Here is a 27,952-nt window from a genome sequence, read left to right on the forward strand (position 1 = left end):
TTAATGTTGTAGATGGCCAAAGTGGAGTTCATTTTTCTGATTTTGCTTTTTATGTGCTGTTGGGTAGTTATAGTACAACGATACGACACGTTTTAAAAGATGATCACGTCTGGTATGTAAAATCTTATTCTACAAAGTAACTAGTATCTTTTTATTGTAGAAAATGTCTTCACTTCACAATAAAACATGGTTATATCATAGGTGCAGCAGAAAACATTATCAAAAGCTGCAGCAAATATAAATCACATATTGCCAAATGACATTATAAGACTGAACTGGAATAGCTCATTTAATAAAAAAACAGGACAGCCTAAAAAAAATAAAAGGACAGAGAAAAATAAAAAATAAAAAAAGGAAATAAACACTCACCGTTATCTCAAGTATACACAGTCTCACATCTACAATAATTAGAATTTTATCCACAGTTTAGTTCTTATATAATTTTGAAAAATACCACTAAGCTTTGAAAATACAGAGTATCCCCAATATGGAGACTTTGCAATATTAGGTTTGGCAACCGAACATATGAAAAATAATTCTCCATAAAGTTGTCGCTCTCAACATTATTTTAATTCTCCCTCAGTAAGCCTACGTATTTTGTAACAGCCGATATCTGTTGTCTGTGACTCTGTCTGTTGAAGCTACAGTGATGTCAAACCACATATCTAAAATGTAACATTTCCTCTGTGCTTTGGTAGAAGGATCTGTTCATCCTCTGAATTAAGCATCATCGGAGTCTTCCTCTTCTCCTTGCTGGTGTGAAGATGATGACTTAAGTGGAACCGAGTCAAATCCATCTGATGTCCTCTGAAAACACATGGAGGATAACACAAATCATGAGAAGCTGCCTCATACTTAGCTCAACGTGTGTGAATGGAGGGGCTACGGACCTCTCGTGAGAAAGACTTCATTTTGGAGAAGAAGGATTTCTTGGTGAGGTCCATGATGTCATCCTCTGCGTCCTCTCCTTCCATTATTGCACAGCTGTCTGCAGTTGGCAGCTCACACTCTTTACCCCCAGAGCTCATAATCAGCTTGGAGTACTTATACTGCAACCTGCAGACAAACAATGACAGGATTAGCATCTTGTTCATATAAATCACAGTTTCTTTCTTGGAGTATTTTACAGTATACTATCAGCTAAGATTTTAGCTTTAATCGTATTTACTTGTGTGACCTATCTGTGCTTCAACAAACACCAAAGGAAACATGAAGCTCAGCAGTCTCACTTGCGTGTCTTCTTCCAGAAATAGCAGCTGATACTGATGAGCAGCGCAGCAGCGATCGTTCCCGTTGAAACACCAAACTTGAGCCAGAAATCCAGAGTCACACAAGCGCTGACTATTTGTGCTGGTAGTGACTCTCCTCCATAACACTGCAATGGCTGCTGCCACACATAGGTGGTTCTCTGAAATACAACACACAGACAATTAGATATCCCTTAGTCCCATGTCAGCTAACCTCCTGAATGTTTTCAGTCTTTTCCATACAGAAAGGGTTTGACATATTGAGAAACACACTTTCTAGTGGAGAGTTACATGAGACGATCCATATAACTCTCAGACTTGTCCGTTTAATATAAAGCTACAGCCAGCAGGCAATTAGCTTAGCTCAATACAAAGGCTGGAGACAGGTGGAGACAGCTAGCCTGAAACAGCAAATTGTGATTTTTACACTTTTTGAATGGATAAAACAAACAAGATGTATCTTGTTAATTAGTGAGCTTTAGGGGTGGTGGGAGGTCGATTTTGTTACTATTCAACAGAGCCAGGCTAGCTGTTTCCCCGTTTCCAGTCTATGCAAAGCTAAGCTAACAGTTGCTAACTGTAGCCTTATATTTAACGGACAGCCATTGGAGATGACATCAATCCAACACTCCACCAGAAAGCAAATAAGCATATTACTCAAAATCTCAAACTATTCCTGTAAATGTCCCCATAAAAGTTAGATAAAACCTATGAATCTGTGTGTTCCAGCAACTCAGTGTTTCTATATCACACTTACACATGCAAGACACTCACTACTTTATCATACGTAATGGAAAATTGACATCATCTTGTTTTTAGAGTCTTTAAGTATTTGTCTCAACACAGGCAGAGTTTGTGATGGACCTGTGATGGATTTGTGGGGTTGAAAAGATAAAATGATTTTTTGTCATTATGTCCACACATGTGCAGCATTACCTGTATTCCCTGGATGCAAGCACTGACAATCTCTCTGTAGTTGTTTTTGGTGCAGAGTGGACAAGCATGCTGGCTCTCCCACAGAAAGTGGAAAGTACAGCCATCGCAGGTCCCCTCTGAACAGTTACTGCGGAGGGAAACAAGACAAGAGAGATGATTTCAAGCTTCTGATTGATGTACAAAGATCCACTGTGTCCACAGTTCAGATTCACAGTATGTGACATGTTAGTGCTGTTGAAATACATGTGTGTCAAATTGAATGTTGTCTGAACAAAAGGTGAACTCAGTCACAGCAAAGATACCTTGGCAGTGTGATGAGGTTTTTAGCGGTCACAGTAGGATTGCATCTCAGTCTAACAGTGGCTGACCTGCCCTGTTTGCAAGCCTGAGTCGTCTCACTGGACCTGGAAACATCACAAACATATATTTCCCAATGAAACAGATGATCAGACTTTCAGCATCAAACATTTTACTATTAATAAAATGGAACTGAAAGCATCACAATGGATGAATGAAACAAAACAAACAACAAACTGTGGTCTGATTTTACTTGTAATAGAATATGACATCTGGCAGGCTGGACACAGAGGGAAACAGCCAATGAGGAGAGGAGATGCTGCTCAGGGTCGTGTCAGTGGTCACACCTTCAGAGGAAGAAGACATATAACATACTTATCTGATGTATGACATGCACAAAATGCAAACCAGCAGTTCCACCCTTTTTTGTTTTTGTTTTTTGTTTTAGCAACACAATGTCACAGACTGCATATGTCTGCAAAATGTGATCCATTTAATCAAACAAGGATTCACCTTTTGTAGACTTATTTGCATTGTTTTTAGAGGCCTGAAGACGTAAAATTACCCTATAAAGTACGAAACTATACAGTTATGATTCAGCAGCCATCGATGGCTCTGTAGCTAAATTCTAGCGTCAGCGTGCAAGGTGAAAATGCTAACTTGAATATTTAGCAGGTCTAATGTATACCATGTTCACCATCTTAGTTTTGCATGCTAACATCTCGTTGGCAGTCATGGATGTCTATTCCAAATTTCTTTGCAGTCTATTCAATAGCTGATGAGTCATTTCAATACTGGAAAAGGAAATGAAATCTAATCTATCAGATTTTCATTTTATTTTGTACCCGAGTGATAAGTGAACAAATCATTAGATGGCCTGGGGAGTTCTGAGACCTTTGGTTGGCAACCACTGAATAAATGAACAGAGATTATTTTCTTCTTTCTTTTCAGTTTTGATAGTATCCTACATACCAGTAGACTAAACAATGTATACCATAAATCAGTAACCAAAGTACTGCTACTGCTCATAAAGACAGCAGGACTCATTGACACACAACCTGATGGCCATAGCAGACACTGAACGTTACATACAGCCAGAAGCCATCAAACTATGGAAGCCAGGAAGTTACAATCCAGGGAGTGAATGTGAGAAAATTGCAGCTTTTTTTGGAGCATTGCCACAGTGACACTGAGAAACAGGAAGGTGGCACAATCCAATGTGCCACAGTGAGTGTGGGCTTATGTAGAAAACAGAGGATGACAATGTTTTAAAGTGCACCGTTCACCACCTGTGTGTGTTGACCTTACTTAACATCTGGATATTTTTAACACACTTTTCCACAAATGAGAAAAACACGAGATCCAGATCCAACAGTGCAGACAACCAAAAACCAAGGCACTCTACCGTCAAGTGAAATAATATTACAAATTTATTCATCAAGCATATAGACAAACACGCAGCTTGACTATTAGCATAGGTTGGGTACTAATAGGTGCCCTCTAAGCGTTGTGCAGCGCTGCTATATAATCCACACTGATTACTGTGTGTTTGTCAGGCTCTGATGAAGATCTAGTCTTTACACGTGTTGGCCTATATATGCTTGAAATTAATAATATTATTTCACCTGAAGATGGAGTGCCTTGGTTTTTGGTTGCCTGCACTGTTTAATATCAAGCAAAACTTCCTGGATCTTCTTTTTTGTACTTCCACTGACATCACCAAAGAGCACCTGTCAGATCAGCCATCAGACAGTGCATTGTTCTTCCTTTGTAAACAGACTAAGTTTGGTGTTGACTAAATCTTACAACCATATCCTCTCATTTAGAGCAACAGAAGGCTGCAGCATTCAGTCCGTACCGATGAGTGAGTCACCAATAATGAAAGGCTGAGAGGACACCACGCTCTGGCTCCTGATGTCAGAAGGAACCACAGTGGACTGACAAATGTAACCTTTGACCTCTCTCCCACTCTCTGTTACATTGTCCACACAGGTAGCCGCCACTCTGCCCTGTAAGAGAGACACAAGAGGTCAAAACGCACGTCAAGCAAAATTTTTTACCAAAACATCAGGATCACAGCTCCTCACCTCTTTCCCACACAGACCCAAATTAAAGCTGTGGAAATATCTCAGGCCTTTGTTGGTGAAGCGGGGGCTGCTGTGGAAGCCGGTGACGTTGGCCAGAGGAGAGAAGTCATAGTGCAGCAGCGCTCCGTCTTTTGTTTGCATGTCCAGCGTACAGCCACTGAGACAAGCTGTGTGGGCCTGGAGGATGGAGCGATTGGTACTTTTAGATATAAATCAAACATCAGTAACCTCAAGTATCAGCTGTGGAGAAACCCAAACAAGACAACTGGTAAATGCCATTTTGGCAGTAATACAGAGGCATGTTAACACTTTAATCTGTCTGCTATCCCAGTAGGGTTAGGGTTAGGGTCCATGATGTGGATCCATATATATGTATGGGAAATATTCTAACAGAAGGCAAGTAAAAGTTAAAGAGCTGTTCATTTTTGACAAGCCATCAAAAAATTTCTTTTCGTCACATTTTCTTTATTCTTGTCCACTTATATTTTCTGAAATGTATGTAATATGAAAATCAGCCTTAAAAATCGCCACAGTGTATAATTAGTGAGTATTTGTAGAAAGTAAACTCTGTGAGGGTGAGCCCCCACAAAGAACCCTGAGGAAATGATCTCTGTGTCATTTAGTCAGGGTTTTGTATTTAGACTGTTTCAGTGAAAGGATTTTGTCCCCGTTACCTCGTTTCTCTCTGTGTTTGGTCCACACTGAATGCAAGCAGCCTCTCCGACAGACTGATCGGCCCTGATGAAGGTGTTTGGCGGACAGCTCTGACACACTCCCGTCCCATTGACCATGTAGTGACCTGGTGGGCAAGGAACACAGGCGGAGCCGGTCTCAGCGGAGCTCAGGGCGCAGCGGCGACACTGCGAGGCCACACCACCGATCACATTGGTGATGTGGATGGAGTAGATCTTTGCAACATCTGTGCTGTACTTCCGCTCCTGAGGGAAGAGAAACACAATGTGTCATTCACCGGCTGATTCGCTCTGCATACAATGTAGTGGCCTGCACTGCAAAGGTCACTCTGATTTTTCCAAAGTGGACACACGGCTCCAGACTGCCCTCTAGAGTTCAGTGAAGTCACTGTCAGTGCACAAACATTCAACAAATCAGCAAAACCAAGCATGATGCTTCAGCAGTCCGAACAAATTCAAGAGATGATCTTAACATTTAAAACCATTATTTCCAAATAAATTTATAGCGTTTATCCCTAAATTTGATGCTTCATGCAAATCCTCATGCATCAAATAAAACATCATAAAAAACTTGCATGTTGTTTTTACACTGTTTACTGTCACTAGGTAAACTTAAAGAAAAAAGTTATTAAGTGTTGTACAAAAAGGAGAAAAGAAAAAGAAAAAACAAGAGACAAGAGTAACAATATGCGTATAAAATATATGCACGTGAATGGCGGACGTACAGAAAATATAAAGCTACAAGATAAAGATCTACTCCTTTAAAAATCATCTTTAAGGCTGAGGGAGTGAAGCTGTTGGAAAGTCATAGATGAAGAGTGATATTGGAGATGTGCGTTTGTGCCTCACCGTATTAAATTCCCCTGTTCGTTGAAACGTCCAGGTGAAGCTGGTGGTGCTGTTCCTCTGGATCAGGTAGGAGTATGACTGTTTGCTGTTGGTGCCTTTCCACTCTTCCACCACATCATTATTCCACTGATTATAACCCTGCAGAGAAATACGCTCACCTCATGTATACATGTACAGTATATATTCACACTGAAGTCAAGCTGTTCTTCTTTATATGCACGCATCCTGAAGCATGCATGTGAGGATAAATGTTAGAAATTCGTCACTCACCGCCAGGAAGTAAAATTTGCAGTCGGCTGTACACCTGGTCTCAAAGATGAAGGTGATGCGAGACAGTTCACTCCTTTCATTGTCTTTGGCCATGGACTGAGGCAGGCTGTGGAAACAAGTTCATTCAGCTTTTCCAATTGGGATATAGTCTATAAATACTGTATGTATAGATGCTTTTTATGTTTAATTCCTTTAAGAGACATGTTTGACTTCACCTGTATCCAGGGACATTGAGCGTGAGCATCAGGTAGTCAGTGTCCTGATCCCCTGGGGTGGTGTAGACATACTCTCCAGCCACCTCCCATGCTGTCATTACAAAATAAACAAAAAAAACAAATTAGCAACACACTCATATGTTATCCTTGTAGCAATGCAGACACACAATGATTGAAGTGAACATGAGCCATGCATGTATGGATGCACCTCCTCATACAGACACTTCTACTATAATGTCTGTTATTTCATGACAGATACATCCTATATATTTGGGGGTTTCAATTGTGCTGTTGTGCCACCCCTCAACCGCTGGCTGCTCTTCTGTGTCTCACCTGTGCTGTGTTCAGAGTCGCTGATCTTGCGACGGAAGATGGAGCTCTTCATGTTGTCCGGCATCGTGTTCCACCATTTGTACTCGAAACCGACCACTGGCTCTGTGCCGACCGGGCACTTGCTACAGGCTGCAAGTGAATAATGTGTTATTATGTCACATGTACTCAACAACAGGAAAATAAAACAGGGGTGTGATGTCACTACAGTATTAAAGGGAAAAAGGACAATCAATCTTGGTGATTTTTACAGTCAGTGTGATATTTTACTGCTGTGTGAATCTCTTTAGTGCAAAGGTTGTAAAATGAATTTTGAAAAAATCACATTAATTGATGTTTAGTGTCAACTGATCAAAATCTTTGATGAATACACACATATAACAATACAAAATACTCTCTGTAAGAAAGCACATAAGGAGTGCACTGATTCTGCACCTGTTCCGTTGGAGTAGAAACCTGTGTCGCAGGGTTCACAGAAGGAAGAGTTGGTGACAAAGAAACCCGGGTTACATGGAGGACAGGTTTGCTTCTCCCCTGATGTGGGCAGTTTCACAGCTCCAGTAACAGTCTCACTGCAGATCTTAGGCTCAATCCACTTGTACATGAGCTGGGTCTGAGACACACACAGCAAGCCAGGCATGAATACATGAAAGAAGTCACCAGCGGCTCTGCGGCGCACACAATCAGCCCAGACAATTTATATTTAAGGAAACCTAATAGTGACACCAGATGGTTGCTCACCAGTGAAATCTCTCTCTGTGTTCACATCTACTGAACCTGCTGTCTCTGCACACTTGTCATTTTCTACATTACCTTTCCCTCAGAGTCACAGGGAGTGTGGGTGTAGAAGTAGTCACTGTTTGTACATGCAGGTCTCGGTTTGCAGCTCCCTGAACCAGCCTCTGGAAAAACAGAAACCAAGCCAGGGGAAACATGGGGCGGAGATGAGGGAAAACACACGGCTCACATTAAGATCCAGCGATAAGACGCCTCACACACTCTGTCACCACGTAAGCAGTAAATGCAGTATTTGCATGCAGATCACTTTGCATATGTGTGCGGAAACATGCAAATACATAATGTTGTAAATGTAGACATATCTGCAACAATTATGTTAATTAGAAGAGTCAATGACATGATTGGTCTTTGTGGACCGAGCATTAGAAATGCGAACAAGCATACCTGCATATGTGTCTTGTTCACACTGACGGCAAACAGTAGCACCCTTGTTAGAGTGGGTTTCGGCAGGGCAGGGGGCACAGCGGGCAGATCCTGGTTTTGCACTGTGTGTGCCAGGCTTACAGTGGAAACACTCCGATGTGTAGGCCACCCCTGAAAGAAGCCCGCCACTTAACTTGTAATCATTAACAGGAAAAAGGAGCTGAGGAGTGAACATATACTTAAAACTGCTGCACAGAACACACGACAGGTGATAATGTACCTGAGATGGCAATGCTTCTTAACATCACAGGAGTGACAGCACTGCCCTGCAAAGCATATGTAGTGGATCTCCAATACAGCACATTGTTGCCACTGTTCAGCTCGACCTGCACAGAGTGAACGTGAACATAAGCAAGGACGAAAAGAGAGCTCTAACTAAAAGACACCCGGATGCCAGCAGGTGTAATGAAGTGCTAATCTTCACTCAGCCACACCCTGTATTTGCTCCAACTGCTCTCAGAGATCTTCATCCACCGGCTCTGAGAGTCTGTAGACTGACACTGGTCATTCTGAACCTACAGAAAGGGGAGAAGCGGGCCTGAAGTTACAAAATTCCCCCCAAAACAGCCATCTTTTTGAACATCAACAGTCATTTTTAAAGCACTCACAAAGAACTCAAAGTAAATGCTGTTGTCAGAGTAGAAATATTCAAAGGACACAGTTCCAGGTTTCTTCAGGCTCACGGCATAGGACAGCGTTGCAGTGCACTCATCTGTGTTTGAAGCTAAGTAATCGCCCTTTGGTGTCCAGGTTGAGCTGGAGAAACATCAGCAGCAGAAACAGTTCGGTGAAACTAAGAAATAGTTTTGATTGATTAATAAAACCAAGCCGCACAGACTTACTTGGAGCAGTCTGTGAGGATGTCCTGGCCATTGGTGTTCACCCCATGGGTGACAAAACCAGACGGCAGGCTGTCCCAGTCATCAAAGGCCACACCAGTGCCCAGAGAGTAGGTGCCTGCAGCGCACTTCTGGCACTGTTGTGACTGCATGTCGAGGAACTCCCCTTCACTACAGGAGAAGGCTGCGAGAGGAAAGGAGAGAGCAGAAAGGAGAGTTAAAAGATGTTAAAATTGAAGGATAAAATGTGGTAACAATTTATTATTAACACATTAAAGCAGTTATACAGATTGAGGCTGTGCAAAATGAGACATAAGTGTGGGACACTCACTGCACTGAGTGCCTTTGACTGGATCTGGGAGGCCTGTGCATGTGTTGGCTTTATTGGGAACCGCCACTCTCCACCGTGACCCAAGTACGTCACACTCTGTGTACTCAAAGTGATAATCTGACTGCAGGGACAAAACACAGGTGTGAGTTTCACACAGGTGCATAAAAACACACAATATGCATCAAATACATTCTACTGAAGCAAAAAGATGCAGAAGTCAGCACGTGTGTGAAAAGCAACTGGAGCCTTTATTAAAAGAGAGGTCAGCAGTTTGGTTTACACATCTGGGATTTCCTCCCCTAACCAGACATGCCTCTTTTGCAAATAAAAGTTCTAGCTAATATTTGCCCAGGAAGACGTCTCAACTGCTGTTTTAATCTCATTCATCAAGGATGTGCTGCAAACTCCCTTCAGGGTTTATTTACTTAACCAAGGGGGAGAAATGCTGATTCATCCAGTCCTTTTGTAAACATATATTTTCAGTGTTGTCATAGGACTTTGGAGACAGCAGGAGCTCAGCTTTTGCTGTATTTGTCTGTTGTGCTTTGACGCCTTTTGGAGATATTTACAGTAGATGACTGACAAACACTGTTCCACCTACAATTAGATAATTTGGGATGTGACCTAAAGGTCAGTGGTAATCTTGTTGATTCGACACCTTCTGCAACAAGTCTTGAATACTGACCGGGCACACAGTATGTTCTTGGTCAACAGCAGACTGTAACATTCCAAGGAAAGTCACTCAGGACACTTGTGCATGCCCACTCACAGCCTTGTGGGATTAATATTTAACAGAAATAGAGGAGCAGAGGCAGCAGCACTTCCCCAAGTCTGTGTTTTTCATTAAAGCTGCTACATCAGCTGAGGTGGGTGCATCATCTGATGTTAAAATGCATCGGACTGGAGATGTGCTGCAGCCTAATCACCTCTCTTAAACAAACATGAGGAAACCAAGGTAACGGGACATAATGACCGCTGAGCCTCATGGTTAACAGACTGGCATGGCAACAAACTCGCCCGATGAAAGTAGCCGCTACCAGAGCCCAAAAGACTCAAAATAAAAGACTAGAGGTCTCTCTTTCCCCTCTCACAGCACTGATATCTTAATTTCACTCACTCTGCGGTAATGTTAAAACTATGCTGATAAAAAAAAAAAAATGTTTTGAGTATCTTCAAACGGTAGTGCTGTTATGCAAACTGAAAGCAGATATAGAAGGCCAAGGAGAGCACAGCAGACAGTGGAACATATGGAAGCTCTGGTAGTGTGTGACAACCATAACAACACTGAAGCAAGCAGAAGGGTGTAATGTAGTGGAAGTGAAACATATGTTCATTTCCCGCACACAACATGTGAAGGAGGCCAAAGTGTTTTAACAGTCCAGCTAAAATTAATACACACACACACACACACACACACACACACACACACACACACACACACACACACACACACACACAAGTCGGAATTGGAAAAAGCACGCTTTTTTCTCAATACAATCCAATGATACGAGATATTAACATAGCACTTTATAAAGCTTTGCATGCCACGTGCTGTATGTGTAACCTACTGCTCATCCATTAACAAGTTACCTGAAGAAAACTTGATATGTCCATTAAACTATCATAACAGGAACAAGTGACACCTACAGAATTTCTTTAGTTTTGGCTAGGCTGATATTCATAACGCAGAAAAGGCCAGCAATCAAACAATATGAATCTCCTCACCTCTTTGCACATGGGCAAATCTGCAGAGGTTTGTGCAATAAGCAGCCACAGCAAAAGGTGGCTCAGGTGTGCGCGGCCTCGCTCCATCTTCGACTACACCTGTCAGCGTTGGACTGATGCAGACGGGAGCAGAGCGTTGACCTGAGCCCTCAGGTGCTGGAGGCGCGGCTCCACTCCGACTATGAACAAACACTGAGAGGTGATTGGCTGAGGTGCCTGTTCCTACTCTGAATCATCTTTAAATGCATGAGTGATAGGCTGACTTGTGGTCTATCTGCCTTCTGCTCTTATTATTTGGACGTCTAGTGTAGAAGTGAGACATTGGCCCAATTATTCTTCTAGAGGAAAATATTATTTGATACAGTTTAGCGACTGATAGTTAAACGTAGTGTTTATTACAAGGCAGCGAGCGGCCATATGGACATTCTTACAAACTGCCATGACAGTTAGCTCGTCAAATAAGTTTATTTTGACAGGTTTAACCGGAAGTTAATGGTTGCTTAGAAACTATAGAAGCAACATTCTACGTTCTAGGAGACTTTTTATAACTCGGATAAGAGCTAACAACAGTAGCAAAAGCCCCTAAATAATCAGTTTTTCGTCAGCAGAGCTGTGTGTTGTCATTGAAAATGTCCGGCCGGGACCCTTTCCCCTCTCCAAAGCTTGAAAACGGCTTCACTCTCAGCGGCCTCAGGTCACAGCAGGTGGGTTTGTCCGGTGTCCGTCTTAGCTTAATAAAACAAGCTAAATGCTAACCTAAACACTGTCTGTGTAGAGATTTATTTCAAAATACACTCTTGATCCAGACAATTATTTGATTACTGGAATAAAACGCACTGTGTTCTTGTTGTCAGTTTACACTGAAACAGTCACATGACCGCATTGACCTGCTGGGGGGGCTGGTGGCAAGAATTTGCTGGCACCCTTTTATCCCCTTTTTTAAATATGACATGGCCACTGGCTAACTGTGTGATGACCTGATGAAACAAACACTAATCAGATCAGCAATATGCAACATGTAAGTGTAAACGTGTAAAGATGAAGGTTTTAAAACTATACTTTGGCACATGCACCCAATTGAAGACAGGGCCTTCAGATCAGGTATTAAAGCAGGTCCGGCTTAAAGAGCCTTATCATGTCACTTGATACTATGCTCTTATATCCCCAAAGTTACATTTAAATTACCAAACTAGTTGCTACACAGTGGACCTGGGGCTTTTGGTGGCCCAGTGGATGAACAAGCCTTGGGAAATCAATTGATGGTATTCAAAGAGCCCTGTCCTGTGCAGCAGCATTTCTGTTCCCACTTTGACTGAACTGAAGTTTTAATCCTACACCAAATTCAGCCACTAAAACTTTCCACATTTCTCAGAGGTTCTCATTTAAGTAAACATACTTCCAAACAGGTTATTAGTTAAAAGAAGACATATATTTGTTCTCTGTATGTGTTAACCTAAAGCAACATACTTGTGTGGTGTGTTTGAGCTGTCAATTGTTCCTCTTTATGTGGATTAAAAATCTAACAAAATTGATCAAATCAAAGAATACAAATCAATTGCTATCAATCAATCAAGTGGGTAATTTTACATTTTGTGCTATAATTTTCAACAAATACACATCATTTCTTGGAATTCCCCTTGTGCAGAGAAAAACATTTGATAAACCAACTCACATCGCCCAAATGGAGGAGCCCTGGAGTCGCCTCCATGATTCAGCCACTTTGGCCAGCACCCGACGGAGTGTTAGGCATCATGAGCATCAGGTAACCCACTGGGAGCATGATTTTGACCTTCCCTTCTGAAACCAGAAAAATATTTAAAAGCAAACGCACCCCCAATAATTTGAATGCACCACTGATTTTTCAACCTCAGGCTCCAAACGACAGCCTCGACCTCCAACTAATGTCTGTCTATGACCACCACAAGGACTTCTTCTGGAGAAAGAACCAGATTTTATACCAGAAGGAGACCATCTCTGAGGAGCAGAGGTGGGTGTCTGTGATGTTACGTCTGTGGTCTGACAGTACAATTTCACTCAGTTGGCAGTGGCACTTCAGGAGTCAATCATTCAATTACATTAATTTCCAAAGTTTCATGTTTATTCACAGGAAACAGGAAAACCTAAAGCAAGACATGCTGGAAAAGGAACAACAGAAAGACATCAGAGTGTGGGTCGATCCACAGAAGTGCTCCATCTACAGCATTAAGTGAAGCACAGGTGAAGCTCAGTTATGTTACGATCACTCGTCATTGCAGCATTAATAAAACCTAAAACTTCTGATTCAAACCTCAGACTGAATCTAACATATATAAACAGATTCTGTGTATGAACTAGGGATGGGCGATAAAACGATAGCGATATGTCTCGCGATAGACACGTCATCAATATCAATAAAATATGCTTTCAATAAAACATTCGATTTTTTTTTTTCTTCGTTGGAAGAAACCTGAAGTTGCGAAGCGAGGTTGGTTGCATGAACAAAGGCACTTGCTCTCGGGTAACCGAGCAACGTAGGGAGTAATCGCTAATCAGTGAGAGAGACACGCTAACGCCAATCATGTAACATTATCAAGTTCGGTTGCGCCATCTTGTTGTCTCGTGTTTGTTGCTTCGCGAGCAGTGAGATGAGAAATAGAAAGCGCTGCAGCGAGCGAAGAAATTGTCGATAAAACAAGGAAAGTCAGCTCGCCACTTTCGAGTTTTTTTGGATTTTATAAGTCGGACCGTAGTCAGACGACCGGTAATACCACAAACTTGTTTAACCACTCTTTGGAGCGCAGTCGTATTCGCCAACGTCCGCCAACCGCAGCACCGCCGCACAAGCAGCTGATGCAGAGGTGCTCTGCGTCAGTGCCTGATGACAAATCATCTATAGTTATAGTTCAGTCAATCTTACTGTACTGTCTATCATGTTTGTATGTTACAGATGTCAAGTCTTCCTCAGTTTCTGTTATGTTTCCAAAACACTGCACATATCTGAAAACATTTTATTCACCAGAGCGTGAATCAGCTTGTGACCTTCCTGCACTAAACCTGTAGAAAAAAGTTCTCAGGTTTCTGTTTACATTTTTACACTTTTTTTTACATTTATTATTTGAGTGTTTTCCATGGTTGTGTTGACATTTCCTTTCCTTTCTGCCTTGATAGCTGAGGGGATTATAATCAGAGGAAGGTTCAATTTAAAATAAAAATGTTTAAATTGAATGTATTTTTCTCCTGGTCCTTATTTTAAATAGGTCATAAAAAATATCAGTAATTATCGATATCAACCAATATAAAACACTTAAATTGCAATAGAGTTTTCAGCCATATCGCCCAGCCCTAGTATGAACACAGAAAATGCAGGAGCAAAATTGTCTCAGATGATAGCTGAGGAACTCCGAGCCTGGGTGGACTCCAAACTAATCCTACTGAGTCCAGGAAGAATATGGCTTTGTCTAAAGAAAGGTGTGTCCCAATTACCAATACAATGGCCTTTTTTCCCCTACACAGACATATTCAAACAAGGGCAACATCAGGGAGAAGGATGCCAGCTTCTATTCATCACGAAGCCTCCACACTACAATCTCTTAAACAAGTAAATAAATAAACATGTCCTTTCAGTGCATTTTTGTACCGCGTGTTTTTTTCCAAATTCCATACCTTGAAAACTGAAAGATGATTCGCGGAAAGCAGGATAAGACACAAAAACATCAGTACAATTCTTTTAGAATGCATGAAATAACTGTTCATGTTGGATGTATTTTCCAGAACATATCATGACCCACTTCACACTGCACTGCATACTGAAGCAGTATTCATGAAAAGCACACCAGGTATCAGATACTGAACACCGGTAATATACCCAGTTAGAAAAGAACTAGAACATTTTCTTAAATGTGTGCATCTGAGCAATTCTTCCATAGAATAAAACTGGAATTTTTCCTTTAATTTAACAGAGCTAAACAAATTCTTCACACGAAATGATGAACTTCAGTTTCACTTTTACAGCTTTTTTAATTTTTTTAACTTTTTACATTTTTAATGCACTTAACAGGAAACTGAATTGAATATATGCAGTTTGGTATATTCAGGGCTTGTCCTTCCTTCGAAGGCGCCGTCTGATGAAAGCCTTCTCGTCCCATTGGTTGGGGGGAAGCATGTAGGGGCCGTTATAGACGCAGAGAATGGTCATCTCTTCAGCATACTGAAGATTCTGCAGCAGCTGCAGACAAACATGGCAGGGGTGAAAGTTCAGGAAAGTGAAGAGCACAGACTCTCATGGGTCACATCATGCAGCAGATATGCAGCTTCACAAAAAACATTTTAAACCTGCAATTTTGTCACATTTTTACTAGAATTAGCACTAGTTAGCACAAACATTGGCATTCATCTGGAGTCGTGTTTCTGGCCTTGGTGTAATAATCATGGAAAATGGCTTTTTAGTTGCTAAATGCTGCACGATGTTCAGCCTCCTCACCACTATCTTTGTTTGTCTGTTGTTTGGAGCAGAGCAGGTAGTGTAACAATGCTGATGAGAGCAATGAGAGTGAACAAAAGTGGTAATGTTACAGGTCATGTGATCTGTTGTTAACATAAAAATGATTATAGCCACTTGCACATAATGTGCAGTAGATGCGCGCGCGCGCACGCACACACACACACACACACACACACACACACACACACACACACACACACACACACACACACACACACACACACACACACACACACACACACACACACACACACACACACACACACACACACACACACTGAATGAGTTCAGTTTCTTGTAACTCACTCATTAGAAGGTACAAACACTTACTTTGGGTGTTATGAAGAAGTATTGGGATGTTGTCTCTTTGCAGGCTGTGCGGACCACAATGTCAAATACTCTCCTCTCATTTATGGGATCCATCCCCTACAGAAACACAGAAACAGTCACATCCACATAGGAAAGCAGATGACAACTCACTGCTTCATTACATTTTCTTGTAAGTTTGCGAATGAGCAAAAAACAGGAACCAGTGACTCACTTTCAGTGCAGTTTGTACAGCACCATTACAAGACCGTTAATAAAACACTTCTAAAGTACTAAGTTTTGGTTCATGAATCCTAAAATTTGAGGCAAAGAAGGAAGAAATTCCTCTTTGCTGGACTTCATTTGGGCCTCTTTGAATTGACACTGTGTGTGTGTGTGTGTGTGTGTGTGTGTGTGTGTGTGTGTGTGTGTGTGTGTGTGTGTGTGTGTGTAAGAGAGTGAGAGAGACAGAGCCACCTGGTTGATCTCATCCACCACTCTGAAGGGGCAGCGGTTGAGCTCCTGCAGCGCCATGAGGTAGAGCATTGTGGTGACGCTGCGCTCTCCTCCGCTCTGGTGGTAGGGCGTCAGCTCGTGGAGCTGAGTGTTGCTGTGAAACTTCACCCGAATTCGGATGCCATACTTGTCGTACTCCGCCTGCAATGATAGACAGCAGTACTACATATACTTTACTGTGAAACAGCAGCTACAAATACCAACAAGATCTCACGTGAATAATGAATTATGAACAACCCTTGTAGACTTGGATGAATTAAAGGCAACAGCTGCTGAAAACATCCTGAGATGTGAGATTAAGTGTGAGTGTTGTTTGCTGTGTGCCAGTATTTACCTCATTCTCTGAGTGCAGATCAACCTCTCCTGCACACTGCATGGAGCGGAAGAATTCACTGAACTTGCCATTAATCCGTTCCACCAGCTGCTTCAGCGGGTTCAGCCAACGCTCCTTCGCCTGCGAGACACGCACAGAAATCACTATACACATGTTTATACACTGGCCGGCCATGCTGTGATGTATGAAATCACAGACTGAGCCTCATTTCATGACAAAACAATCCCAGAGGACCAGTGCAGTGACAGATCACGTACCTGTGATATGTTTTGTTTGTAAATGTTCAGGTCATTGTTCCTGTCGTCCAGCTCCTTCTCCAGAAGCTTGATCTCCTGCTCTCTCCTGTTGTACTCGTCAACGACCTTCAAAGCAGAGAATAAACAAAATTGATCAGATTGAATGGTCTGATCGCAATTTCCTGTAGAGATTTTAAAAAGGCTCTTTCTAAAGAGCAATTTCTGTGGATGTTCTGCTTTCTGTGAATAAAGTTTTGATGTCTTAAAAAAAAAAAAAAAAAAAAAAAAAAAAAAGAGGCAAAAACAAATGAAACCCTCAGCTGATTCTAATGTGTTCTTACGTTTTCACTGAGGCCAGAGAAGCACTCAGCTCTAGACTGCTCCTCGTTCAGCATGGCATCGATCTCGTCCAGCGTGTCAGGCAGCTTGCTGAAAGCCTGCATCAACAAAAAACAACAAGCACAAACATTTCCTTCAAATGTTTGTGTTCAAAAGGCAAAAGAGGGTAAAAGAGACTTGTTTTATTCAGCAATACAATGAACACTAACATTACGCAGGTCTTCAGGTAGTGACTCATCAGTTTGCATCCTGCAGATCGTCTTCGCTCTCCTCAACAGGCCTTTGCATTGCTCTGTCAGCTGGACCTTCCTGTGCTCCAACTGGCTGCATTTTTGCTGCAAGAACACATGGGAACTTAGCATACAACGGGGAATCATGGACTCTCCAGGAGGGCAGATGTATATAAAGGTGTGTGTGACACTTACATCAGTGGTCTTGAGTACAGAGCCGCCCTCTCTACAATCATTCTCCAGCTTTGTCTTCTCAGCTGTCAGTCCAACCATCTCCAAAGCCAGGTACACCTTCTTCATAGTCAGCTGGGCTCTTAGCTACAGACGATGGAGAGAAAAGGAAAATCATGTCTGCTAGAAGGTAGAGGTCCAGTGCAATAAAGACAGAAATGCACAAAAACACAGGAGTGAGGTAAAGTCTCGATGTTAAAGTACAGCAATTGAGAAAAAAATCCAAAAGAGTTAAAGAAACAACAGGCCATTGGACAACCTCAAAAAAAACTCTCATTATATATCAAATGCTTATTTGTAAATGAATGTATCCATACCTTCATTTGGGCCACGAACACTTTGACTATTATCACCTTCTGGGAATTGACAGCTGCAATTTTCTCTTTAGTGTCCTGTTCAATTTTCTGCAGGTCAACAACACTCCGCTCCATCTGCCTCAGACTGAACACATGGAAAGAGTCAGACCAATTAAAAGGCACCTGCATTAACCATACTAACACATACAACCAAGTCCAGCTGCCCTTGATTCATCCCTCTGTGGATAATCATGGCCTGGCTTACTCAGCATCTTCACAGACATCTCTACAGAGTCACGTAAGAAAATATGTAGAGGAGAACATTAAATTCTGTGCCTGTTGGGCCTTTTTACTAGTAAAGATAGGCTTACCTGTCCTCTTTGGTAATGATTTTCTGCTCCAGTTGTCTCTTTTTGCTCTTTAGTTCAGAGAGCTGCTTTTTCTCTCCCAACAGCTCATTGTCACGGCAATCCAGTGCAGCCATTTCCTTCTCCAGGGCCTTCATCCGTTCATCGATGTGTTGTAACTTTGACTCACAGGTCTGGTCACAGGGGGGTTAACAGTTTAACTACTGCCTCTTAAACAATCCAAGTCTAACACACTGAGCTGAGGAGTACCAGATACTAGGTGTATGAACTGCAGGGGTTAAAGAAAAGAGAGCAGGCTGTCCTTCAAATGTGTTCTCTCTTACCTTCACCTGCTGCTCCAGCTGCCGTTTCTCCTCAGCATCCACAGTGACTGACAGGTACTGGGAAGGCTTCAACGCAGAGTTACTGGTACTAATCTTGTTGGAGTAAACAGACCTCTTCAATGTGTACCTCTCATCTGTTGTGTATAACACCTTGAGGTAGGGCTCCTCAATCACCTGCAAGAGTGAAAATGGACCCAAAGGTCGAGGTAAGCAGAGAAGCCTTTTTAACGATGACAGAATACGAATATAAAGGTTAACACGAAGAAGTCCGAGCCAGTTTTCATTATGAATTCTCTGAACTTCAGCGATCTAGGCTGTCAGACCTCCAACCTGTCAGATATCCAACCTATTCACCCATGATGTTCACTTGTCTAAATCTCTGTTGTCGTGTTTTGAGAGCTTGAATAATGGCGAGGAGGAGGAACGTACCGTTTTAATCATGGCTTTAGTTTGTTCATTCCCCACAGGGACGTCATGCACCCTGTACTGGTAACAGAGGTAACTCATTACCTCATCAGGGGCGTCAAACATCTCACGTAGGTAGGTGAAGAACCCGAAACGCCTGCAGATAATAAAAAAAGTTAGATATAAAAACAACATAGTAACGGACAAAGACAAATTAAACAACGAACAGACGTACGCAAATAAATACAGTTCATGTTGACTTTAAAGGTCATTAAGCCTCAAGCAAACTTTATTGTCTCTCACTTCAGGGATTCAATATTTCTGGCTGCCGGCCGCTTCGACCACGAGTCCTCAGGAGCAGAAATGGAGTTCACCTTCAAGTTCATCTTATCACGGACCTGAGTGACAGGACAGATCACACTGCATTTCTTAATTGGGATGGTTCATACTGAATGTCGGTTAAGCTTAACTATTATTTGCATTCTGAAGGATTTTCATCCTGCAGCCAGAGTCAACATGACAGTCACAATCTGCAGCACCCTGACCTCAGTCATGAACTTCTCCATGTCATCTTTCCTCTGGAAGACAAAGGCCCGCAGGTCGTGGAATGAGATGTGGTTCTCCACATACTTAGCATAACGATGGTCCTTCACGTTGATCTGAGGAATGAGGAAAGGATTAGTCTGTGCAACTGAGAGAAAAAACATCACAAGCACGCCTCCTTCTGAAGGGACGACGGTGTCATAAAAAATCCTGAGCAATCCTTCAACTGTTTCAAGGAGGTGGGTGGGTGGGACTCACCACCAGCATCATGGGGTCATGGACATTTCCAGCAAACAGGTGTCTGTTCTGTCTGAGCCACTGGAGGCCACTGTGTGTGTCCCTGTGGCGTCCTTGCAGCTTCTCCTCTTTGGCATTCATCATGTTGTTCATGTCACTGAGTTTTCTCACCAACACTGGTAATTTAAATGAATAAACAGAGCCTACATGAGCTGCTTTGAACAGTCTATTGCATGTTAAATGAGTAGATATTTGTTCATATGAACTGGTCCAGAGAACACCAACGCTTACATTGGTGCTCAGCATGGATGTTGTTCTTCTCCCTGCGGAGGTCGGACCTCTCTCCTTCGACCTTGGCTCTCTTCACCTGGATTTGCCTCAGCTCCACATTGACAGCATTGATCTGTGGAGTCACATCTGGTTGGTTCCCAACTTTGGCAAGCTCTGCCTTCAAGTCCTCAATGATGCGTCTGGTGTTGCTGATTCGCTTCTGGTGGTCTACTTCTTCCATCTGCTTCAGTCTCAGGGACTGTTTGGTATCTTCAATCTGTAGAGAAGAGCAGGGAGAATGATCATTCATTATGAACAGTGCGCAGCTGCAGATCAAGTCTGCTTTACTCCGTGATGAAGACATACTGATGGGAAAAGAACACAGTAATAGAAATTCTGACCAAAATCCCAAACTATTTTTCCCTCAAGACAAAAACAATTGGCTCCCAAACAGAGGGGGGACAGAGGACAAGAACATTTTGTATGATCAGTTTCAGCGGCTGCCTCGAAGTCTCACCTCTTTGTGTTTTTGATCCAACTGATCTTGTTTCTGTTTGCACTTCAGAGTGGCTTCTTTGATTTCAAGAGTCTGGAAAAAAGCAGTAATCATCATGATTCTATCACAAACATTACATTCCAGTATACATTGTACTGTAAATCAATTTTCAAAGGGTGCATGATTTATCCTAATTTTCTCATGTGTATTCTTCAAATGTCTCAAAATTTCTATCATGGGTTTCTATGGGGAGCATAATGCTCTGATTTATTCTTAATGCGCTTAATAATTCATGTGAGATGCTCATGAACGCCCAGAAAGGCTTTCCATAAAACCATTCAAGTACACATATTGTGAAACTGTGATATCAGAGAGTGAAAACATTTGGTTTTTCACCTTCGCCTTTATTTGTGCCTCAGTTGGCTTCAGCTGGTCTTCAATCAGTTGGATCTTCCTCAGCATGGGGGCGTGGGCTTGCTTCAGAGCAGCAAGCTGCCTTTTAGCCTCCTCTCGCTCCTTCTTCACTCCCTCAAGTTCTTTACGGGTGGTCTCATACTCCTAGCACCAGAAGGAAAGAGTCAGAGCTAACAGTCAGAATAATTCAGCTTTTTTTTAAAACTTTTTATTTATTCATTTTACTTTTTTTCATTAACAAACTCAAATGCACATCAAACCACACAATGATAACTAGGAAAAGCAAAAACAAGTAAAATAGAAAAATAAAATAAACACTACAGATAAAGTAAATAGAAGTGGGGTAACCTGCTCTTGTTGCAACATTTATCACTGTCCATTGGGACTGCTGAGTATTCGACCCATCTTTTTTCATATACATAGTCCATTTATGCCACTTTTGGTCCAGAGTCCCTGCTCTCATTCTGAGATAACAAGTCATTCTTTCCATCGAGTAGATCTCCTCAACAATATCCAGTTTTCAGCCAGTTTCTCGTTATGGCCTTTTTACATGCCAAGATCAATATTTTGAAAAGATACAGGTCCTTCTTTCGAATAGTACCTTCTGGACCAAGGGTCCCTGGGTATCCTGTAGGAAAAAACCTCTCCCAGAATCTGGGTCACTCTGTCCCAGAACGCCTGCAATTTTACACATGTCAAGAAAACATGCGTGTGATTGGCACTCATCTCCCCACATTGTCTCCAGCATTGCTGCTGTTCACCTATTTGTTTATTTTTGGAGTGTAGTGTGATGAAGAAGCAAATTAAATTCTTCCATCCAAACTCTCTCCATCTTTTAGAGCTGGTGGAGGTTTGTTGAGTTCTACACATAGAATATATGTACCAATCACACTCTGTCAGGTTCAGTTCTAACTCCCATTTCGATTTCACATATAATGACTTCCTCTCATTTTGTTTTTGTAGACATATAGCTTAGAGGCCATCTTTACAGCTGTACATTTACATGCATTAATAAATACTACAATCACTTTGTTTCCTTCTGCAGAAATTCCTCTTTTTATTTCTGTCTCACAGAAATGTCTTAGCTGTAAGTATCTGAACAGGTCCCCATTATCCAAATCAAATTGTCTTTTGAGTTTTTGAAATGTTTTAAAAGTTTTCCCCTCCAAGAGCGTACACATCGCTGTAATCCCTCTTTCTCTCCACCTTGCAAATGTGATGTCAGTTTCTCCGGGACTGAACCGAGATGTTTGGGAAGGCCAAATTAGAAGTTTACTGTCTCCTTCTAGTTTATATCTCGTACCAATTTTTAAAAGTATCCTCCAACATTAAATGACCTCAGAATAATTCAGCTTTACTCTGACGGTAAACTGTGTTTGTCTGCATACACAGCGTTTCATTTCAACCACTCACCACCCATGGTTTCTTCTTCTCCAGCAACTCGATCATGTCCAGATGCCTCTTCCTTTCATAGTAACGGTTCATGTCAAGTTTGTTCCTCTCATTCCTCTGCTTGGCCTTCTCCAGAAAACTGGCCTTCTCCTTCACAGCATTCTAAAGAAAAACACCAACAACACTGAAAAAACTCAAAGAGCCCGAGGACTGCAATGCTGCCTTTAAATATGAAAAACAGTTACATAATCAATAATGCAACTGAGACTTTGTTAATCAAATTTTCAGTCGTGTGGCGTCCAGAAGCTTGACAGAAACTGGCACAAGCTGCTGCTTGCGATCTGCTCTACACTGTATGTCCACACAAGTCACATTGTTCACCTCCAATTCTCGCTCTCTGTTGCGGAAGTTTTTGAGCTCACAGTGGTACTCGTACATCTCTGGTGGTCCTACTGACTTCTCAGTTGCCTCCAGCAACTCAATGTTGGACATCTTGGCAAACTGTCCTACTTTTTCCTGTGGGGACATACCAACCACATCAGCAGGACAGAGGAAAACAGTGAGGAGAGCGATAGAGGCAACACACATGACATTGTTTGCACTGTTCAAATATCCCACAATGAGACAGCACTCACTGAACAGCCTTACTTCCACAGAACATTACATCATCTGTTACTCAAATTCACTGCATCTGTGCAGCCTTGTATTCTAGCCAGTGACACACACACACACACACACACACACACACACACACACACACACACACACACACACACACACACACACACACACACACACACACACACACACACACACACACACACACACACACACACACACACACACACACACACACACACACACACACACACCTGAGGCAGAAACTGGCAGAGATTGCTGACTTGGATCTGCAGAGCCTGGACCTGATCTTCCACTGCTTTCTGGCTGCAGTGTCTTCCATTTAGCATCCACACAGACTGATTGTTCTCCACGATAATCTCTCTGTTAATCACTAAATTACCACCGTTCTTGTACCTGGAATAACAACAGAAAGTTTGACTCTACAGTCAGATACATCGAGAAAAAATAGACAGAATGTCACAATTATTCCAGAAATCATTAAATGGCTGATGTAACAGCTGCTGGGAAAACAGCTGTATTTAAGGCTTTATTTAAGGAATTTGTGAATAAATATAAAACATGTCTCTCTAACAGCTTGCTATTAGTAATGTAACCGTGTGTGTCTGTGAACTCTTTCACATAACTTACAGTTCAATCTCAATAGCTCCTTTGCTGCATCCACGTTTGACGTAGAGCCCAACCTGCAGAAAAAAATAAGCAACACCTTCTATCATCATCAGAATTGGAATTAATTTATTCCATATTCTATTTGTGCTGTTACTATCAGCTGAAAACCTATCTATCAACTTTATATCATGCCTTTAAGCGAGTGTTTGTTTGGAAAGAAATCAAGGCCTCAACAAGTTCAGAGTACATCTACCAGAGATCATCTTTCTCAGCGGTTTACCTTGTCACCTCTGCCCAGGATAGCAGTCTTGCCAGCCAGACCCAGACAGATGGCACACACAATGCTAGACTTTCCAGTTCCATTGGCTCCAATAATCATGTTCAGATTAGGTCCAGGATGTAACACAGCATAGTCATAGGTCCTGTCAGAGGAAAGGGTATATATTTAACATTTTCCTGCAGTGTTTTATAGGAGAGGTGGGCCAACTTGTCTGAGACAAAGACCAACTCAAATAACATCCTAAAAAATACAAATACAGTAGCAGCACTCACAAGTTTGGCCACACAGTGTCATTTAACATTATTTCTTTAATTATTTTCTACACTGTAGATTAATACTCATGTGGAAATGAGGAATGACACTTAAAGAGAAAGAAATGACACTTTGATGGAACCAGATCTCACGAGGACCGCCCCAGGAGAGGAAGACCTTTAGAAGAGCTTCATTTAATTGATCTACATTCATATGCTGATATCTGTTCATAGACATTAACTTGAATACTCATCTAGACCTAAAACGAGTTACTAATCAAATGGTAAACGATGACTGGTGCACATAAGCGGAAGTCTTGGCCTGGATATTAATTTTTTTAGTTATGCGTGTATCAACTGGATACACCAGCAGCCCTGAAACACTGGCTGTGGATCCCAGAGGTTAAATAATCATCAGACGATAGCCGGTGGATTCCAAGATTAGTATTTTAATTCATTAAAACAATCCTCAAATAGCAGGAGTGCCGTGTTCTACAGGAAACATCACATTAAATTAGCGTGGCTGTTGTTTTGGCTGTCATCTGCTGACTAAATTGATCATGAAACAATATGGATCAAGATCTGGGTGTCTTACCACCCCTGCCTCACAATTTTCAAGGCGGAAACACTGAAACTGTCTGACTTTCACAAAGACATACAATGTTCTCTCTGCAGATCTCATGATGATCTTGAAAAAGACTGCTTTGATACAATAGCAAATGTCTGTTTAGGCCTTGCTGGCCCCAACCAGAAGCATGGAGATGTAGTACTTGCAACATTTACAAACTTTATGACCCTGTTCATCTGGTTGTACTAGTTTAAGTTTTTTGACAGCCAACAGCCATCATGCTAAAGGCTCCAAGAGTGTTTCTGTAGTCAATCCTAAGCTCCCAGATTTACAATGATTTTAGAGACTGTGCTTTGTGGTCTGGATGAAATGTACTTCAGTACATTAAAGGATTTCTAATATTTCATAAAGTCTGAATATTTAGGAACTACAGATGAACCCTGTAAAACTGATGAAGGAAGAGCTGTTGCAGGGCTGCTGCTCCAGGCTGCAATAAAGTTAGTTTTAACAAGGTAAACCTGAGAAACTGGCAACTGAAAGTATAGAATCTAATATGAAAATGGGAGAAATACCCATCATGGGATGATTTCAACTTGATTATATGACTATATGACGCATCAGTTTTACAGTGGAGATCCACTGACTCATCCCAGTTACCTGGTTTCTAACAGTGGGCACACAACTTGGGGTCCGGTGTTATAGTCACAAAATAAAGACGTCCTATCTTTTCTTAAACTCCTTGACCTTGATGCAAAGCAGTGCAGAGTCAAGGAAAGAACTAAAGGGGAAGTCATCAGGAAAGGTTAACAGTGTACAGGACATGGAATTATACATGATTAAGCCATTGATGGAGAAATGTATATATATTTTTATTACCAAAGTGAGGAATATAAGTAAAAGGGATTTTTTTTTTTTTTTTGATAAAGTGTGACGCAGATTGGCAGAGTGGGGGCACGAGGGTGTGGCCAGAAGAGTCTTCGTGAAGTAAAAGCTTTCTTTGCTAATGAAGCCTAATGCTACTCTTGAATTCTGTGGTTAATCAGTGACGTGGACCATACTGCAGCCCAGAGACACATAGATCTGCGTTTTAGCTGGACTCATCCCCTCTTGGCTCCAATTTGTTATACAGTAACAATTATAAAAAAAAAAAAAAATAGCGGCGCAACTTCGTGGACGTTATCCTGGTAATTTCTCTGCGTGAGAAATACAAGGTGTGGCGTATGAGCGTGTCTCACGCCCTATGCGTGAGGCTTGAGAGCCCCGAAGACTTATCTATCACAACCCATCATATTTATAAAGGCCAAAGCAAACCGAAAGAGAACAGCTTATGCGAATGTGTTAGCATGTCTATGAGCTTTGTCATCCAGCTTTCATCAGGGTTGGCGGACAATGAGTTACGGTTTAAAGACTGTTGTTGACTGTCAGTACAGGAGCAGTAATGTTCAGTGAACTTACAGGAAGTTTTTCATGGTGAGGCGAAGTATTGAGCCCTCCACAAAAACACCCTCTCCTCCAGGTCCAACGGGATGACGACCTGTTAACATGTCCGCCACGCTGCTGCTAGACATTTCTGAGTCATCGTTAATCGGCCGTTTTTTGCTGTAATTCGCCATGGTGGATAAAAACCGTCACCTTTTTCTAGAAGTAAAGGCACGTTCATCTGTGTTTCACACTCGCGGGCTTCACAGAGTAACTGCTGAAAGCTGGTTGGACAAACGTGGTCACGTGTATACACAAAGCCAACGCAAAAGCTAACGTTTATTATCGCGAGAAACTGTATATGCTGATACGTGAGAAACTACAAGACGGGTTAACTGCTCTCAGACATCTGGGCACCTGTGAAACATTGACAAATATAATCGCATGTGTCTAAAAAATATTGTTTATTTTAACACAAAACATATTACAGACATAAAGACAACACGATATCCAAATTTTCAACTTAAATAATGTTGGTACTAGAATAAGAGACCTTTTGTTTTGAAATTCTGTACCGGCTATCTGCTGTATGTTGGAGAGACTTAGGCCAGGATTTGTGACCCTGAATGTTTTTGTGAGTTCCGCAGGGTGAAAAGAAAGTGCTCCCTCACGATATATATCAAAAAAAAAAACAAATCTGGATTGCCATTTAGAATTTTAGGAGAAGAGTGAATGAGTAAATGAAGCAGTCACTGTATTAAGACAAAGGTTTGTAATGTTACAAACATTATGTTGAGACCTTCATCACTTTATTTTTACTTTTTTTTTTTTTTTTTTACAGAATACATATGCTATGTGTCAGTTGCAAGTTTATCAGGGACACCAAACCAATTTAACAGCAGGTCATTGTAATTGTTCATCCTGCTCATATTGGTCATGAAGAGTCATTCCTAAAGGGATTCATTTAAAGGAGATGTGGGACAAAATCTATTATCCGTTTTCTGAGCAAAAAGTTCAGCTGAAGCTAATATGAGGCTTCAGTAGTCTCGTTAGTTCAATCAAGTGGTAATTTCTCTGCGTGAGAAATACAAGGTGTGGCATGTGAGCGTGTGGAAATGCGTGTGTCTCACGCCCAATGTGTGAGGCTTGAGAGCCCTGAAGACTTATCTATCACAACCCATCATATTTATAAAGGCCAAAGCAAACTGAAAGAGAACAGCTTATGCGAATGTGTTAGCATGTCTATGAGCTTTGTTATCCAGCTTTCATCAGGGTTGGCGGACGGTGAGTTACGGTGTAAAGACTGTTGTTGACTGTCAGTGCTGGAGCAGAAATGTTCAGTGAACTTACAGAAAGTTTTTCATGGTGAGGCGAAGTATTGAGCCCTCCACAAAAACACCCTCTCCTCCAGGTCCAACGGGATGACGACCGGTTAACATGTCTGCCACGCTGCTGCTAGACATTTCTGAGTCATCGATAATCGGCCGTTTTTTGCTGTAATTCGCCATGGTGGATAAAAACCGTCACCTTTTTCTAGAAGTAATGGCTCGTTCATCTGTGTTTCACACTCGCGGGCTTCACAGAGTAACTGCTGAAAGCTGGTTGGACAAACGTGGTCACGTGTATACACAAAGCCAACGCAAAAGCTAACGTTTATTATCGCGAGAAACTGTATATGCTGATACGTGAGAAACTACAAGACCGGTTAACTGCTCTCAGACATCTGGGCAC

At 41.8% G+C, this 27,952-nt stretch overlaps 3 protein-coding genes across 4 annotated transcripts; 1 reads left to right on the forward strand and 2 right to left on the reverse strand.

Moving 5' to 3' along the window:
• Nucleotides 1-129: 129 nt before the first annotated feature.
• Nucleotides 130-11,218, reverse strand: elapor1 (endosome-lysosome associated apoptosis and autophagy regulator 1). Its single transcript, XM_070968390.1, has 22 exons — nt 11,040-11,218; nt 9,315-9,435; nt 8,987-9,167; nt 8,753-8,900; nt 8,579-8,659; nt 8,365-8,470; nt 8,106-8,255; nt 7,737-7,825; nt 7,359-7,536; nt 6,927-7,055; nt 6,594-6,684; nt 6,379-6,484; nt 6,109-6,246; nt 5,242-5,505; nt 4,568-4,744; nt 4,339-4,489; nt 2,734-2,827; nt 2,486-2,587; nt 2,184-2,310; nt 1,230-1,408; nt 891-1,056; nt 130-807 (listed from the first exon to the last, which is right to left on the reverse strand). The coding sequence occupies exons 1-22, from the start codon at nt 11,124-11,126 to the stop codon at nt 721-723; spliced, it is 2,952 nt and encodes a 983-aa protein (XP_070824491.1). The 5' UTR covers nt 11,127-11,218; the 3' UTR covers nt 130-720.
• A 404-nt stretch (nt 11,219-11,622) lies between these two features.
• cfap276 (cilia and flagella associated protein 276) lies at nt 11,623-14,628 on the forward strand. The gene is made up of 5 exons (XM_070968391.1): nt 11,623-11,743; nt 12,685-12,801; nt 12,911-13,026; nt 13,147-13,256; nt 14,532-14,628. Exons 1-4 carry the CDS (start codon nt 11,669-11,671, stop codon nt 13,247-13,249), a joined length of 411 nt encoding a protein of 136 aa, XP_070824492.1. The 5' UTR covers nt 11,623-11,668; the 3' UTR covers nt 13,250-13,256; nt 14,532-14,628.
• A 384-nt stretch (nt 14,629-15,012) lies between these two features.
• smc5 (structural maintenance of chromosomes 5) lies at nt 15,013-27,807 on the reverse strand. Of its 2 annotated transcripts, none has more exons than XM_070968435.1 (24): nt 27,572-27,807; nt 23,984-24,125; nt 23,725-23,777; nt 23,328-23,490; nt 22,837-22,971; nt 22,477-22,617; nt 21,046-21,207; nt 20,671-20,742; nt 20,175-20,430; nt 19,905-20,059; nt 19,649-19,762; nt 19,407-19,501; nt 19,128-19,260; nt 18,699-18,872; nt 18,379-18,548; nt 18,029-18,152; nt 17,676-17,798; nt 17,460-17,585; nt 17,253-17,348; nt 16,933-17,037; nt 16,676-16,795; nt 16,303-16,482; nt 15,850-15,945; nt 15,013-15,243 (listed from the first exon to the last, which is right to left on the reverse strand). In XM_070968435.1, exons 1-24 carry the CDS (start codon nt 27,727-27,729, stop codon nt 15,109-15,111), a joined length of 3,228 nt encoding a protein of 1,075 aa, XP_070824536.1. In that variant the 5' UTR covers nt 27,730-27,807; the 3' UTR covers nt 15,013-15,108. The 2 variants fall into 2 exon arrangements, with proteins under 2 accessions (XP_070824536.1, XP_070824535.1); XM_070968434.1 differs by lacking the exon at nt 27,572-27,807 and adding an exon at nt 26,258-26,500.
• Between the last annotated feature and the right edge of the window lie 145 nt (nt 27,808-27,952).

The sequence above is a fragment of the Chaetodon trifascialis genome, chromosome 8 (assembly GCF_039877785.1).
Source record: "Chaetodon trifascialis isolate fChaTrf1 chromosome 8, fChaTrf1.hap1, whole genome shotgun sequence".
NCBI lineage: Eukaryota > Metazoa > Chordata > Actinopteri > Chaetodontiformes > Chaetodontidae > Chaetodon > Chaetodon trifascialis.